We start from the raw sequence: 17,344 nt of genomic DNA, 5'->3' as shown, positions 1-17,344 counted from the left end.
CAAAAGGAGAACTAGTGGGTGTGCATCCAACTTGCTTGCTCACGAAGACCTAGGGCAATTTTGAGGAAGCCCATCATTGGAATATACAAGCCAAGTTATATAATGAAGACTCTCATGCATGAAGAACATGGTGCTATTACGAAGCACAAGTGTGGAAAAGATAGTAGCATTGTCCCTTCTCTCTTTTTCTCTCTTTTTTTGTTTGGGCTCTTTGGCCTCTTTCCATATCTTTTTTTTGTGGGCAACTTTGGCCTTTTTTTATTTCCTCACATGGGACAATGCTCTAATAATGATGATCATCACACTTTTATTTACTCACAGCTCAAAGCTTAGAATAATGACGACTCTATAGGAAATGCCTCCGGCAGTGTACCGGGATGTGCAACGATCTAGCTTGGCGTATGATGTTGAAACATCTCGCTAGCTATCTTACGATCATGCAATGGCAATATGAGAGTGACGGCACAAGTCATGAGATGGAACGGTGGGAGTTGCATGGCAATATATCTCGGAATGGCTATGAAAATGCCATAGTAGGTAGGTATGGTGGCTGTTTTGAGGAAGGCATATGGTGGGTTTGTGCACCGGCGAAAATTGCGCGGTACTAGAGAGGCTAGCAATGGTGGAAGGTGAAAGTGCATCTATACCATGGACTCACATTAGTGATGAAGAACTCACATCCTTCTTGCAGAAGTTTTTATTAGTAATCGAAAGAAAGTGCTAAACGCATACTCCTAGGGGAAGGGTTGGTAGATGTTAACCATCGCGCGATCCCGACCTCAACACAAAGGATGACAATCAATAGATCAATTATGCTCCGACTTCCTAACATAGCGGTTCACCATACGTGCATGTTACGGGAATCACTAACTTCAACACAAGTATTTCTAGATTCACAACATCCTACTAACATAACTCTTAATATTACCAAATCCACGTCTCAAAACTAATTGAGAGGAATGAAAACTTCTCTTTCTACTCAATGCACATGAAGATGGAGGTTTTATTGTATCCTCTTTGGGTACCTATCACCTTTGGCACTAATTTCATAGCATAAGCCAACTACCAAGTTACGCACCGTTGTGCTCTAAAAGATCTAAGTGAAGCACACAGAGCAAAATGGTCTAGCTCAACAGATATAAGTGAAGCACAATGAGCATTCTAGCAAATTCACGATGAGTGCATGTCTCTCTCAAAAGGTGTGCAGAAAGGATGATTGTGACACAACAAAAAGAAAAGACTCCTATGGTACAAGACGCTCCAAGCAAAACACATATCATGTGGTGAATAAAAATATAGCTCCAAGTAATGTTACCGATGGATTGAAGACGAAAGAGGGGATGCCTTCCCGGGGCATCCCCAAGCTTAGGCTTTTTGGTGTCCTTGAATTTGGCTTGGGATGCATTGGGCATCCCCAAGCTTGAGCTCTTTCCACTCTTTATCCATTTGTCCATGAGAACATCACCCACAACTTGAAAACTTCACAACACAAAACTTAAACAGAAACTCGTGATATCATTAGCACAAGAAAACAAACTACCACCTCTTTAGGTATTGTAGCAATCTTGATTTATATTTATATTGGTGTTAGATTACTGTATTCTCACTTTTCCATAGCTAGTTCCCCCTGATACTATCCATAGTTTCATCAAAACAAGCAACCAACACAACAAAAACAGAATGTGTCAAAAATAGACCAGTCTGTAGCAATCTTTATACTTCGTATACTCCTGGTACCTCAAAAATTCTGAAACATTACGACATCCTGGGAAAAAGGCATATAAACCAGCAGCAAAAAGAATCAACTCAAAATCTCTTTCTGAATAAAAATGAAAAATAATCTTGTGAGCGAAAAGTTTATGTCTTTTTCCAGTAGGATCAAACAACCATCACCAAAACTACTTATAAAGGTTTTGCTTGGCTCAAACACAAAAAAAACAATCATAACAGAATTATGATGGTATGGACGCAACAAAACAGAAAGAAAAAGATAAATTCATTGGGTTGCCTCCCAACAAGCGCTATTGTTTAACGTCCTTAGCTAGACATTGATAATTCAATGATGCTCACACAAAAGACAAGAATTGAAGCACAACGAGAGCATCATAAAGCATGTAAAAATCACATCTAAGTCTAACATACTTCCTATGAATAGGCATTTTATAGGAAAACAAATTGGCAAGACAACCAATAGTTACCAAATGCAAGGAAGAAGAAAGAGACAATAGCAATCTCAACATAACGAGAGGTGATTTAGTGATATGAAAATTTCTACCACAATATTTTCCTCTCTCATAACAATTACATGTGGGATCATGTTCAAATTCAACAATATAGCTATCACATAGGATATTCTTTTCATGATCCACAAGCATGCAAAGTTTACGCTCTTCAAAAATAGTGGGATTATCATCAACTAAAGTCATGACTTCTCCAATCCCACTTTCAATATTATTGCAAATATCATATTCATCATGAGGCTTAAATAATTTTTCAAGATCATAAGAAAAATCATTACTCCAATCATGATCATTGCAACAAGTAGTGGTCATAGCAAAACTAGCATCTCCAAGCTTAGGGTTTTGCATATTTTTAGCATGATTGTCATTAATAGAATTTATAATGAAATCATTGCAATCATGCTTTTCATTCAAGGAGCCCTCGTGAATCATTTCATAAATTTCTTCATCTAGATTTTCAGATTCACGCATCTCAAGCAAAACTCCATAGAGAAAGTCAAGTGCACTCAACTCACTAGCAATTGGTTCCACATAAGTGGATCTCTTAAAGAGATTAGCAAGTGGGTGAGGATCCATATCACTAGATTTTCAGCAAGTGAAGATGCAAGCATATTGAAGGCACATATGACACAAGCAAACAGAAAGCAAGCGATAGAAAAGGGCAAACGAAAAAGCCATTTTTTGTAAATTTTTATTTTTCAGAAATGGGGGAGAGGAAGACGAGAGGAAAAAAAGCAAATGCAAGAGGCGAGTTTGCGACACTTACTTGGATGAGTTCTTGACTTGATCCTCCCCGGCAACGCCGCCAGAAATCCTTCTGCTGCCTCTTGAGCTTGCGTTGGTTTTTCCCTTGAAGATGAAAGGGTGATGCAGCACAGGAGCAGTAAGTATTTCCCTTAGTTTGAGAACCAAGGTATCCATCCAGTAGGAGAATCGCGCCAAGTGTCCAGAGTACCTGCGCAAACACAAACGAGCTTGCACCCAACGCTATAAAGGGGTTGTCAATCCCTTCAAGTTTGATTGCAAAGTGAGATCTGAAGGCGGAAAGTGCAAAGAAGTACAAGTGTAAGACTGAAAATATGGTGTGAAGTAGACCCCGGGGCCATAGTGTTCACTAGAGGCTTCTCTCAAAATAGCAAATAGTACGGTGGGTGAACAAATTACTGTCGAGCAATTGATAGAACCGCGCAAAGTCATAACGATATCTAAGGCAATGATCATACATATAGGCATCACGTCCGAGACAAGTAGACCGATACTTTCTACATCTACTACTATTACTCCACACATCGACCGCTATCCACCATGCATCTAGTGTATTGAGTTCATGACGAACAGAGTAACGCCTTAAGCAAGATGACATGATGTAGAGGGATAATCTCAAACCAATGATGTAAACCCCATCTTTTTACCCTTGATGGCAACAACACGATGCGTGCCTCGCTACCCCTTCTGTCACTGGGTGAGGTCACCGCACGGTATGAACTCAAAACCAAGCACTTCTCCCATTGCAAGAATCATATATCAAGTTGGCCAAACAAAACCCACAACTCGAAGAGAATTACAAGGATATGAAATCATGCATATAAGAGATCAGAAGAAACTCAAATAAGATTCATAGATAATCTGATCATAATTAAATCCACAATTCATCGGATCTCGACAAACACACCGCAAAAGAAGATTACATCGGATAGATCTCCATGAAGATCATGGAGAACTTTGTATTGAAGATCCAAGAGAGAGAAGAAGCCATCTAGCTACTAGCTATGGACCCGAAGGTCTATGGTGAACTACTCACGCATCATCGGAGAGGTCATGGTGTTGATGAAGAAGCCCTCCGTATCTGAATCCCCCTCCGGCAGGGCACCAGAACGTGCCCTAGATGGGAACTTGTGGAGACAGAAGCTTGCGACGGCGGAAAATTATTTTCGTGGATCTCTCTCGCAGTTTTGGATTTTTCCTGAATTTCTAAGCGGAAGAGGTAGGGCAGACGAGCCACAGGGGGCCCACAAGCTTGCTAGGCGCGGGGCCCCCTGGCCGCGCCTAGGGGGCTTGTGGGGTCCCCTCGTGGCCTCTCCCTTGGTTCTCAAGTCCCGTGCGTATCTTCTGTTCCGGAAAAAATCTTTTCGGAAGTTTTATCCCGTTTGGACACCGTTTAAAATCCTCCTCTGAAAAGGGTCAAAAACACGGAAAAAACAGGAACTGGCACTTGGCACTGAGTTAATAAGTTAGTCCCAAAAAATATATCAAAGGCATACAAAACATCCAAAGTTTGACAAGATAATAGCATGGAACCATCAAAAATTATAGATACGTTGGAGACGTATCACAGGACGACCGTGTCGGAGCTCTAGATTGGTTCTGCTCAAGTTCCGCCTCGTCGCGGCGGCGATTCCTCCCGAAAGCCTCTTCTTGATTTTTTTCGGAACGAAACCCTCCTTATAGCAAAAGAGGGGGGCAGAGGGCCAGCAGGGAGCTCACAAGCCCCCTAGGCACGGCCAGGGGTAGGCCGCGCCTAGCAGGCTTGTGGCCTCCTGCTGGCACCCCTCTGGTACTTCTTCGGCCCAATATTTTTTATAAATTCCAAAATAAATCGTCGTTCATTTTCACGCTTTTGGAGTTGCGCAGAATAGGTATCTCAAACTTGCTCCCTTTTCAGGCCAGAATTCCAGCTGCCGGCATTCTCCCTCTTCATGTAAACCTTGCAAAATAAGAGAGAAAAAGCATAAGTATTGTACCATGAAGTGTAATAACAGCCAAAAAGCGATAAATATCAACATGAAAGCATGATGCAAAATGGACGTATCAGTACGCAGTCATTTCATTTTCTGATGAGGAACCAAAGTCCAAATCAGAAGAGATCATCAAGGAAGAAGTTGGCTTACGAGAAGACCACGGAGGAAAGAGACGCCAAAGTGGCTCAAGAATATATTTTGGACCGAAATCTCCACCGCCGTCAAAGGATATAGTACCTTTGGAAACCGCACGACGCGTTCTGGAAAATCTTGCTAATCCGCCTTCGGAGATAAATTGATCAGACTTTGAACACTCTATTAGCAAGGCATATCATGAACAGCGGAAGAAGGACTCGAGCGGTAGTGAGAAAAGGAGGAAAACCATTCCCCAGCTGGGAGAACAGGCAGTGAAGTCGATCCCGCGCCTCAAGGTGAGTACCAAGGAGGAAATCGACACTTCTGCTATTAAAAAGATGGCTAGAGAGTCCGGTGTCACTGTTGAACAACTCGTGGGCATGATGGGCGACGAGCAAATGCCTATGGTGACAAAGGATCAAATAGCACGGACATTTTTCCCCGGGCTGAGGAGGTCCCGCAGCTACCAATGCAAATGTACAAATTGCATACCTGGTACATGAGGGAAGTAAAACTCGGGCGAGAGAGCCTCATGGTGAAAGTCAAGCTAGAGCATTACTTCAATGCAAAAGATTTGTGGATTGAAAATGAAGAATTGTTTCAGTTATATAATCAAGATGTACTCGACAAATCTCTCGTCAGTTGCTATTGTCTGATTTCTTTCTGTAATTTAAGTCTCTAGCTCATTAGTAGTTCATTTGCCTCTAATCATCCTCACTATATTATTTTGTGTGGTGTTATGCAGAATGAAGATATTTGAGATGAAAAGAGATGGAGTCTTTGGCATTGGTTTCATTGACCCAAATACCATTTGTGATGTAACATTAAAAAAGCACAAAGATGAAATAGAGGAGAATTTGTATAGGTTTTGGAGGCACTAAATACCCAACTAGAAATAGTATTTCCTTACAACTTCAGATGAGTGTTACTGTCTTGTACTATAAATTCTATTTTTCTTACTCAATGTTAAGTGTACGTAGTTACTTGATGAGTTATGCATGTCCTCTTATACAACGTAGTTTCCACTGGATCCTGCTAATCATTAGTGTCGACGAGGAAAAGTTGAAGTACTCGACTCACTAAAAAAGATGATAAAGAGTACGTGGATGGATCTGAAGTTGATGCTCGACACGTAATTTCAATCATTATTGCACTATGTTGGGCTCTTTAATTCATTTCCTGATATCAAGTAATTAATGTCTATTTTAATTTTTTTCTTTGTCGGGCAGGGTTTGGAAAAGATTCTTCAAGGAGATTCAGGGTGAATGGAAACCAAAGCTGAGATGGACACGGCTCAGGGTAACTAAGTAGTACTAGCTACGTGCGCGCATCTCTTTAGTTCCAGTTTCAATACCATTATCATGCTTGATTATTATCTGATTGAATTATATTCTCGTAAAGTGGTGCATGCGGCAGAAACATAGGAATAATCTCTGTGCATACTATGTTTGTGAGAACATTCGCTTTATGACCGAACGACGCTCAGATACAAGAACTCTTGGGGTACGTAAATACTATTCACAAATTTTTTATCATGATCTAATATATGTACACGCGACTAATATATTCATATTGATCTCCTTCTTTAAAGATGAAGGAGATGCGGCAAAGGCTCCTACGAAAGGACCGCATACGAGAACTTCAAGAGAAAATGGCGGAATTTTTGCTTGAGGAGGTTATCCAATATTTGCATTGACTTGAGAGCTTTGGTGGTGGTTGGTCCTTGTCTTTATCTTACTTTGGGAAGTTGTGACTATAGAGGTTGTGGGTATAAGGGCATCTCCAATGACAACCCGCAAATTTCCTGCCACATCCATTCATGGACAGGGGCCTAGTCTGCAGACACGGATGCGAGAAGCCACCATCAACGTTATCATGTATATGTCCGCGAGCAAAGGGCAACTTGAAATTCAAATTTAGTCTGACCAACACAGCACTCCGAATCACACCTGCACCGCTGGACCAGTCCAATCACAACCAAAAATAGGTAAGTATGCTTAGTTTTTACATGCCCGACTCCAGAAGAACATCACTCCGGAAGTTAGTGCAATTTTCAGCCATGCTGGACCGGCAATCCGAGTCGTTTGCTCCCCGATGAATGTGCCATCTGCGTCGCTACGTATACCTCCTTGCAGAGGATCGAGGCTAGTGGTCAACCATGCATCACACAACATATCGTCCTCCCGCATGTTGAAGCTTTCTTCTCTGCCCTTCTTCTTTGGATCGCCGACTATATCAGGTGGATCATCGTCCTCCCCTCCCCCTCCTCCTCCTCCTTCACCTCTGGTTGCTGCTATCCGGCGACCCAATGATGTTGTTTATGTGTGTCCACTCCAGTCTGAATGTAGGACTGGTGTGTGGCCGTCTGGGTGTAGGACTGTTGTTGCTGGTAGTTATCGTACTGCATGGGGTCGGAGTCTTCCACATGCCCGTCCTCAAAGGCTTCTCCTCCTCCATCGCCTCCGTCGTGGATGATGTCGAGCATCTCCCTGTTCGGATCGTAGTGCGCCCGCTCCCCCACTCTAGGCATTGCAGGGAACAAGGTGAAAGCACCCATCTGCTCCCCGACCGTCGGCCACGTCCGGGCAAGGTGCGGCAAAGAATACTCGGAGAAGAGCGACGCCTCATTTACGTCGACGATGTTAGGCACCTTACCCGTGGGAGTTCCAAGCTGCTTGGTGGCGTAGTAGTACGGAGGCTTGATGCTCCGGCCACATCAACGTTTGGACTGTGAGTGTGCCCATCCGGTGACGTCCGCCACGACCACCATGCCCAACGTCACCACTAGGCCCATCGGCAGCCAACCGCTTCTTGATCTTCTCCTCCTTTGCGGCCTTCGCTTTGAAGCGGCGATCTTGCCGCATAGCCAAGTTGGTCTTCTAGGCGAGCGTGATGCTTGGATCCTCCGGCACCTCCATCTCATTAGATTCTCCGACGGATTCATGCGTCGGCGGTGATAGGAAGGAGAGGGTGGGAGAAAAGAGCGGGAGTTGGACGGAGAGCGGCGGGGGATGAAAGAAAAGAGTGGGGATTTTTTGTACGGAAACAATGCAGGGTGCTACAAGAGTGTGGGCTCCGCCTTTCTTTTGAGTGGGCCAAGGACAAAAAGTGACATTTCGCGTGTGTGGACTCTTGCAAACCCCTTACCCCCTCCCGCACATTTGGTTTCGGTTTACGGGAAAAAACATGTCGGACCGCTCGGCAGACCGATACATGCCTGCGTTGAATGGCTTTCGTAATACGGATGGCACGGTCCAAACGAATGCTGACGGTTTATGGGTCGTCCTTGAAGATGCACCTAACTATAGAATGTCCTTGTCATATGATCATTGCGTGTCTCATGGATAGATATACTTTTGCGGTGATAAGGTTCGCTTGGATATCGATCCCAGCGTACGAGACATACAAATCTTGAAGCTTCACTTCTTGAAATTACGTGCTGGCAAATTGGCACATGTGGAGGCAGGATCAGGGTGATTGACTTTCTCGTACGAGCCATATATCTTGAAGCTCCATTTCTTGAAATTTTGTGGTGGCGAATTGGCACATATGGAAGTACATGTAAGCAAAGTTGTAGCTAGGCCCTTCTGTGGTGGCGGCGGTGTGCCATGTCATTTTCCTTCTGCTAGCCCTGCATGTGCGCAGGGATTGATTCGATACATGCAAAGCATATGGTCCCTGCATTTAATACCTACCTTTTATTTATTTTTCTTTACCAATTTAATCCCTTCGTTTGGTATTATCTGAGGACCATCAATATATATATTCCTGTAACAGCTCAATCATCGATTCGACTAGCATATTTGTAGGAGCCAGGGAGAGAGTCGTGAGTATCCATCTCCATTGCCGAGCTTGAAGATGGGGGAGAAGATGAGGATGACCAAGCTTTGGGCGCTTCCTCTTGTGGTTTTGGTCCTCGGGGCGTCGGCGCCGAGCGTACCGGCGGTGCCTATCACCATCCTCACGTCCGCCGTCGCCAAGGGGGCCGGTATGTACATTTACATGTGTTTATGCCAATTTTGAATCAACCTTTAATATGTTACGATCGTGTCCAGTTTTCCTACCACAAGGCCCAGCACTCATCAGTTTGGAAGGGTTTTGTACATCACTGCAAATTATATATCCATTCAAAGTGAATCCCCACAATCCAGTTCTGATTGTCCCCTAGAAGCCACATTTGCTGGCCCAGGGACTAGTAAGTGTCATAACACGTATGTCTAGTTGTTTCAAAAATCACATGTACGTTTAGCGATGCTCGCCTCAAACATAAAGGCAGAAGCAACAAGTATTCACACGTGCCTCTTTTTTTCAAGCATGTCTGCATGTGTGGTAACTGGTAAGGGCTGCCTTTTCATAAAAAGGACACACAAATTGCCAAGCCAACTGATTACAAAAAGGAAATCAGGCGAAAACCAGCACCACAAACCCATCCTTTTCAATTGTCATACCTTAGATGGAAGATCTATTTTCAACCATTTTGATTTGCAAAAAAATTCACCAAATTGAAATTCAAACGTTGCAGTCGGTTTCTACACTCTATGTTTGTATATATCTCTCTAATTATGCTTGTTTAAAAAATCACTTAATATTATGTTGTTCGTCCTTTTTTTCGTCCTCCATCCCACCCACCTCCCCGTTTCTGTTTTCTTGATATATTTTTTCCACCATTTTTTCTTGAGAACGCATCCTACTAGTCCACGTCTTATTGGCACACCATATAAAATCATATCTTATAAAATAATATTCAATAGAATCTTTGGTATGCCATCGCATCAATAATGGAATGACTGGTACAACTAACGGAATTGAATAGTTTCCAACTGTACTGCAATGGTCTCGAATTGGTTGAATCCTGACAAATTCGGTCTTAAGTGCACACTAACTACCATCATATTCCCTACTCCTGCAAATTCATCTTGCATGTAGGAGTATCAAATCCTGCAAATTTATCTTGCATGTAGGAGTATAATATTCTTTTTGAATCATGCAAATTCTTTATTGATATTCATTTTTCATCGTACTGTATTTATTACTGTATAGTCAAAAAATATTTTGAATATAAGTGATATAATATAATACAAAATTGCAAGTTGAGTGGACCTTTGATGAGGTGGCATGTGTGGTGAGTTGGGATATGTGCATGTGATCAATTAATAATGGAAAGCTCTTTCTCATGCATGTTAAGGCATCTCCAATGATCGTATGATTATCGTTGATAAAATTGTCACATAGATGATGTTGATGACATGACACATAATAATAAAATAAAAAAATGAAACCGTATGAACTTGAAGCAACGGTTCATGCACAAGCTCCGAGGCAAACATGATTATTTTTTCAACATTTAATGGACCCACTTAGTTATTTTATATACGGTTAACATACACTCTATTAAAGAGCTTGTATGATGTGTTGTTGGTTGATGATGTGGACACTTATACCAACGATTGAACATACAGACTGTTGGAGATGCTCTTATGGTGGGCCTTTGATAAAGTGACATGTGATCATGTATTAAGATAATAGAGGTAGTTAGGGTGAACTTTGTAGATATATACGTATATGATTATGTGGAAATTTATTGGGATAAGGGTGTCCAGAAGCAGACCCCATATGTAATGTATCACATGTGAATGATGCGCAGTGTGCATGGATGGTACGCCGCCGGCCTACCACATGGACCCGGGGTCCGGTGCAGGGAAGAAGAGCTGGATCGTCAACCTGGAGGTACATGCATATACACAAAAATATTTTGTCAGAACATGTGATAGTGATACTGAGTACGTTTTACCAAATCCATTGAACATACTGCTGAACGAATGCAGGGAGGCGGATGGTGCGAGAGCGTGATGGCGTGCATGTACCGCAAGGGCAGCCGCCTCGGCTCCTCGAACCTCATGGAGAGGCAGCTGGAGTTCCGTGGCATCTTGAGCTCCAACCCCGCTGAGAACCCTGGTTCGAACATACATACTTCTTTTGTCCGGAATTACTTCTCGAGTAAATATATAAAAATAAATGTATTTAAAATTAAAATATATTTAAATACATTTATTTCTGTGATAAATATTTTTGAACGAAAAGAGTATATGGCTCGTAAACACGCATGCGGTATGCATCAAAGTTGGTTGGATTTACTGACGCTCGCACGTCTGCGGTACGCATCAGATTTCTACAGCTGGAACCGGGTGATGGTCCGCTACTGCGACGGCGCGTCCTTCACCGGCGAAGGCTACAACGCGGGCTCGAAGGTCTATTTCCGGGGCCAGCGCATTTGGAACGCCGTCATGCAGCACCTCCTCTCCATTGGGATGTCGTCGGCGGATCAGGTGCTGCTGGCGGGCGGCTCCGCCGGGGGGCTGTCGGCGATCCTGCACTGCGACCAGTTCGGCACCTTCTTCGCCGGCCGGAGCACCACCGTCAAGTGTCTCGCCGACGCAGGACTCTTCCTGGACGCGTACGTTACATACACATGCATGGATAACTCATCCACAATATACTTAAGTATGAGTTGTTGACCAGCATATGTTTTGTGCGATATGGTGATCCATGCAGCGTCGACATCTCCGGCGGCCGTACTTTGAGATCCTATTTCGGAGGCATTGTAGCCACGCATGGGGTGGCTCAGAACCTGCCCAGGAGTTGCACCGGTCATCTCGACGCCACCTCGGTGCGTGACGTGATATATGCACAGCTCATTTCATTAGTAGTATCATGCATGCATGCCAGATAGAGTACTTCCTCCGTTTCTAAATATAAGTCTTTTCAGAGATTTTACTAGAAGACTATATACAGAACAAAATGAGTGTATCTACACTCTAAAGTATGTCTATATACATCCATATATAATTCTCTAGTAAAAACTTAAAAAGACTTACATTTAGGAACGGAGGGAGTAGTGGCTATTGATTTCTCTCTTATGAACCCGTCAAAACTCAACTGACATGACCGCCTACCGATCTCATGTGCACATGGATGCAGTGCTTCTTCCCCCAGAATATAATCGGCAGCATAAATACCCCCATCTTCCTGCTGAATGCAGCCTACGATACCTGGCAGGTATAGTATATATATTTGACCTGATATCATCTCGACATAGTTTCCTTTTTGTCTGTGTTGACAATCAAGAGCAAATGTAATTCAGATCCATGAAAGCCTGGCCCCGGACGTGGCCGACCACAACGGCACGTGGCGAGCCTGCAAGTCCAATCGTTTAGCTTGCAACGCATCCCAGATGAAAGTCTTGCAAGGTATATACACATATATAGATTAATTTAATGACGCACCAGATGATGATATTTGCATATGATGATCAAGCGATGATCTGAACTCGAATGTCAATCTATAGCTTTCAGGGACCAGATGGTGGGAATTGTCCAAGGCTTGTCCCGCTCCAAGAGCTACGGCCTCTTCATCAACTCGTGCTTCACGCACGGCCAGTCCAAAGTCCCGGCTACTTGGAATGCAAATGGCTCTCCTACTATTCATAATAAGGTATCTACTACTAGCTATCAATTGAATTAACCCTTTAACCTTAAAAATAGTTATCAATTGAATTTTAAAGTGACCGTTATATACTTCAACATAATTGGTTCATTTTTTGCCTTGTTCTTGCGTGCGCAGAGCATTGCGAAATCTGTGAGTGACTGGTACTTTGGCCGGGCTGAAGTGAGGGCCATCGATTGCCCCTACCCCTGCGACCACACATGCCATCACGACATGTGAGAAGAGCTGCAGATTTGATTAGTGTCTTGTACTATTTTTTGTCAACTCGTTCCAGAGAAGACAAATATGTGCATATCAAGGCTGGTGACTAATCACTGTACCGGCAGATGAGCTCAAGCACATCCTGCAAAAACTTAATATCAAGATTGAGTAATTACAACCAATGAGCTGGCACTAATACATTATACAAAGAACTCGAATATCCAGCGACTGGCAGATTTTTAGGCATGACAGATCAAACGTTTTTTCATGGCAATTATGTTTGTCGAGGATGGCAAGTTTAGTTGGATCCGCCTCGGCTCACCTTTTTGTCAGTAAATTGCCGTGCTTGCAAACTAAGGTTGCTATCATCTCGTCAATATAAATGGCGGGTGCCAGGTGCTGGTAGACCGGCCCAACTTTGGATCAGCCGAACCCTACGTGTCTGATTTGGCATCTTCTAGCCGTCGAATCCGGTCAATGCTAGCAAACCGCCCCTCACCTTCTCCGTCTCTAACCTTGCACCTCCCTGACAGCTAAAATGAAACCTCTAGCCGACTATGATCGCCGGAGACACGTTCGGAGGGGAGGAAGATGAACAGAGAGGTTTTACATGTGCACAAACACCTTCACCGTCAGCTACGGCACGCTCTGTATTTTCTTGAGCACGAACTCAAACTTTTCACCGAGTGCACAGGCATGGAGAGGGTCTTATACCCGCGCGCTCGGACACGCTGGGTCGTGCACTGACGCGCCCACCTCCCACTCCCTCACGATCCGTGCGCTACGGCTCGTGCACACGACGCGCTCTGATGCGATCGCCACGGCCACTCCAGCGCCCGACGCGGTCTCCCTGGTTACTCGCTAACAGACCCACGCACACACGCACCCCCTACGACGCGCACGCACACGCCCTAGTCCGCACGGCTGGGCTTTGTCACGCCTCCCGGCGCGCGCACGCACGCGCACCCTCGACGCACTCTCCGGCGCGCGAACGCCTCGTGCCAGCCGTGGCTTATTTGTCCCAACATTCACCCCCTAAGCCATGGCTCAGAGGAGTGCAGGACCGTCGAGGTCGTCGCCGACGTGCGCCAGCAGAGCCTGCTCCGCCGCTGCTGCCTCCTTCCTTGGCCTGGTGCAGTCGCGCTTGAAATGCCCCCTCTGTCCGCAGTTGTAGCAGCGTCCACGCCGCCCTCTTCCGCCGCCCGACGCCTCGCTCCGCTGGTCGTCTTCGTCGTCGCGAGCACCGCGTCGCCCTCGCTCCCGTGCACGCCACTGCTCCATGGTGAGCATGAGATGTTCACCGCCATGCTCGCCGCCGTCCTGTCCCCGACGATGGACTCGCTCCTCGAATGCACGCAGCCGTCCGACCGCCTCGTCGAACGCCATGGTCGCCGTGTCGCAGAACTGTTCGGTGCCGGCGACAACGGGGAAGAGGCGATCAGGCACGGTGTCCAGTAGTTTTTTCACCAACGCTTCATCGCCCAGCGTCTCCCCGAGACTCGCGTAGCGCGCCGCCATCCCGGCCAGCCTTCCGGCGTATACCTCCAGAGCTTTGCCGTCCGCCATCTTCAGACGGTCAAACTCTCCCCGCAGCGTCGCCAGCCTCGCCAGCCTCGCCGCGCGCACCCGATCGGCGCCGACGAACCTCACCTTCAGGGAGTCCCATACCTCCCTGGCGGTGAGCTTCGTCGCCACCTGCAGCAGTACATCCTCCGGCAGCGCCCCGAGGAGCAGTGCCCGCGCCGCCTTGTCCTTCCGCGCCTCCACCGCCGCCTCGCCCGGCGCCACCGCCTCCCACACAGTGTGGACGTCGAGGACCGCCTGCACCCTGATGGCCCACACTGTGTAGTTATCCGACGTGAGCATCGGCATCGACAACGACACCGACCCGCCCCCGCTTCCACCGTGCGGCACCATCGCCATCGCCGCCGGCGAGCTCTCGAACCGAGGCTCTGATACCAAATGACAGCTAAAATGGAACCTCTAGCCGACGATGATCGCCGGAGACACGCTCGGAGGGGAGGAAGATGAACACAGAGGTTTTGCAGGCGCACAAACACCTTCACCGCCAGCTACGACACGCTCTGTATTTTCTTGAGCACGAACTCAAACTTCTCACCGAGTACACAGGCATGGAGAGGGTCTTATACCCGCGCGCTCGGACATGCTGGGTCGCGCACTGACGCGCCCACCTCCCACTCCCTCACGATCCGTGCGCTACGGCTCGTGCACACGACGCGCTCTGACGCGATCGCCACGGCCACTCCAGCGCCCGACGCAGTCTCCCTGGTTACTCGCTAACAGACCCACGCACACACGCACCCCCTACGACGCGCACGCACACGCTCTAGTCCGCCCGGCTGGGATCTGTCACGCCTCCCGGCGCGCGCACGCACATGCACCCTCGACGCACTCTCGGGCGTGCGAACGCCTCGTGCCAGCCATGGCTTATTTGTCCCAACACTCCCCCCCTGCCCAAATCACATCAACAAGCATAGGGGAGAGGGAAAAAAGTGGAGCTACTCCATCGGGTGCTCCTTCGTGAGGCGTGGTGGCCACATTATTCATCGTCGGTGGTGGCCTCGGCAGCGCCATCTCTCGTTTGCCAACGTCGATTGCAACACGGCTTCATTCGTATCCAGCCCAAAAAGTGCTACAAAAAATGAGATGCTGGTACAGCGATCACATTTGTTGGAACCAGCGACTATATATGCATGTTGTGAAAAGCGAGGCGATTTTCTTGAAACGGCGGTTACATTTGCTGGAACCAGTGAATGTTTATGTGGGGCCGGAGAAATCAAACGGTGTAACCATGGAGAAAAATGTTAGAACCGACGAATCAAAAAATGCTACTGTCCAAAGGGAATTGTTGTGATCTGTGAAATCAAAAGATGAAACCATCGACGCGGGAAGCTATTACATGCAAAAAAATCTTGGAACCAGCGAATCAAAAGTTGGTGTCGGCGGATGAAATGCGATCGGCGAAAAAAATGGGACCGACCAATCAAAACGTTGCAATCGATTAAATCAAAACAAAGTTAGAGCAGGAGCACAAGGTCTTGCAAAAAATGGTGTTGCATCCGCTTGTGCGTGCGAGCACCATCGCCTCGAGGTCGTAGGGGAGGGCGTGCGAACAGCCAGGAGGTGTGTAACCATGGCAGCGAGGCAAATACCTAGAGAGGTGGCAGTGAGCGACAACGCCAAGGGAAGAGGAATCCATAGCGTGGTGAAGCGTCGATGGCCTGCATGAGAATAGATGGATAGAGAAAGGAGACGCGTGGGATGTGTGGCTAAGTGCATGTACAATAATTGATAAGATGGTCTTATCTTAACTCCTGTATGTAATTTAGAGATGACAAAAAAAGTCTTACAATGGATCATTTCTTAGCCTTAATTTCAATAACTAGCTATTCTTAAAAATATAATGAAACGTATTGTGTTAAGAGATCACCTCTTGTTCTCTTTTAAATAAAAAAAGACAAACCTTTTCTTATGAATTTTATTTCCTTTACGTCATTATTTATTTTACATGGCACTCTTAAAATTACATCATTGTACATGTTTTAGAATTCACATTGTTGAGAAGGTAAGGTTGGGAAGCATCACAAGTGCGGTGGGTAGGCCCAACGAAAAACACGTGAGTGCAAGCGGGAGCTTCTGATATTCGTCGATCGAATGACGCGTACGACCAGCCCAACTCTCGGCCGGCCGGCCGGCCGCTGCAAATCATTTTCCAATATAAATTGTCAAGAAAAATGTCATATTTGACATGCCTAAAAATAATCTGACGTCAGTTTTTCATTGATTCTGTATACAGAAACGCTACCACATCATCTGTGGTTCTGTCCTCCCACGCGTGATGTAAGTAAAAGAAACCCAAGTAGGAGGACCATTAACTTGGCTCTCAGAATCCTGTATTCTTATCGAATGTTGCATGTTCGATTCTGTATTCTTATCGAATGGGAATATCAACATTCTTCAACATTCGATTTTTATGACCATTAACTTCTGTAAAAGAAACCCAACATTAATTCGATTCTGTATGCTTATCGAATGGGACCATTAACTTCTGTAGAAGAACCCCAACTTTCGATAAGAACCCAACATTCTTCAACATTCGACGAGAATAAAGAAACCCAAGTGGGAAGACCATTAACTTGGGAGGACCATTACTCCCCAAGTGGGAGGACCGTTAACTTCGCTCTCAGAATCCTGGCAATGCCACTATAATCTATTGTAAGTAAAAGAAACCGAATAAACAATCGTGCCATATATAAGAACCAAAAGAACAAATAAATAATTATGGCCTTGTTAAGCAACATCAACATAATTATGACCAGGTTAAGCAATGCTATGCGGAGCGGTTCAATCCACCCAACTTCTTCTTTCTCTCACTTATGCCATAGCGGACACCGCAAAGCCTTTCTTGATTAACCGGTCCGCAACAATGACTCGTGGTGCAAAAAAAAAGGTTGCCGCCACCGCCACCTTCATCCTTCCAAGAGATTGGTATAAAGGTGATTGGCT

The 17,344-nt window shown here is 45.7% G+C and overlaps 1 protein-coding gene across 1 annotated transcript; it reads left to right on the top strand.

The window, feature by feature from the left end:
• The first annotated feature begins 8,737 nt into the window (after nt 1-8,737).
• LOC123453100 (pectin acetylesterase 3-like) lies at nt 8,738-12,999 on the top strand. Its single transcript, XM_045129857.1, has 9 exons — nt 8,738-9,101; nt 10,758-10,840; nt 10,939-11,068; nt 11,279-11,567; nt 11,666-11,780; nt 12,092-12,169; nt 12,255-12,360; nt 12,459-12,604; nt 12,734-12,999. The coding sequence occupies exons 1-9, from the start codon at nt 8,972-8,974 to the stop codon at nt 12,833-12,835; spliced, it is 1,179 nt and encodes a 392-aa protein (XP_044985792.1). The 5' UTR covers nt 8,738-8,971; the 3' UTR covers nt 12,836-12,999.
• Nucleotides 13,000-17,344: the final 4,345 nt, after the last annotated feature.

The sequence above is a fragment of the Hordeum vulgare genome, chromosome 5H, assembly GCF_904849725.1.
Source record: "Hordeum vulgare subsp. vulgare chromosome 5H, MorexV3_pseudomolecules_assembly, whole genome shotgun sequence".
Lineage (NCBI taxonomy): Eukaryota > Viridiplantae > Streptophyta > Magnoliopsida > Poales > Poaceae > Hordeum > Hordeum vulgare.
Note: the sequence above shows the minus strand (reverse complement) of the source record. Positions and strands in the feature narration are given on the sequence as shown.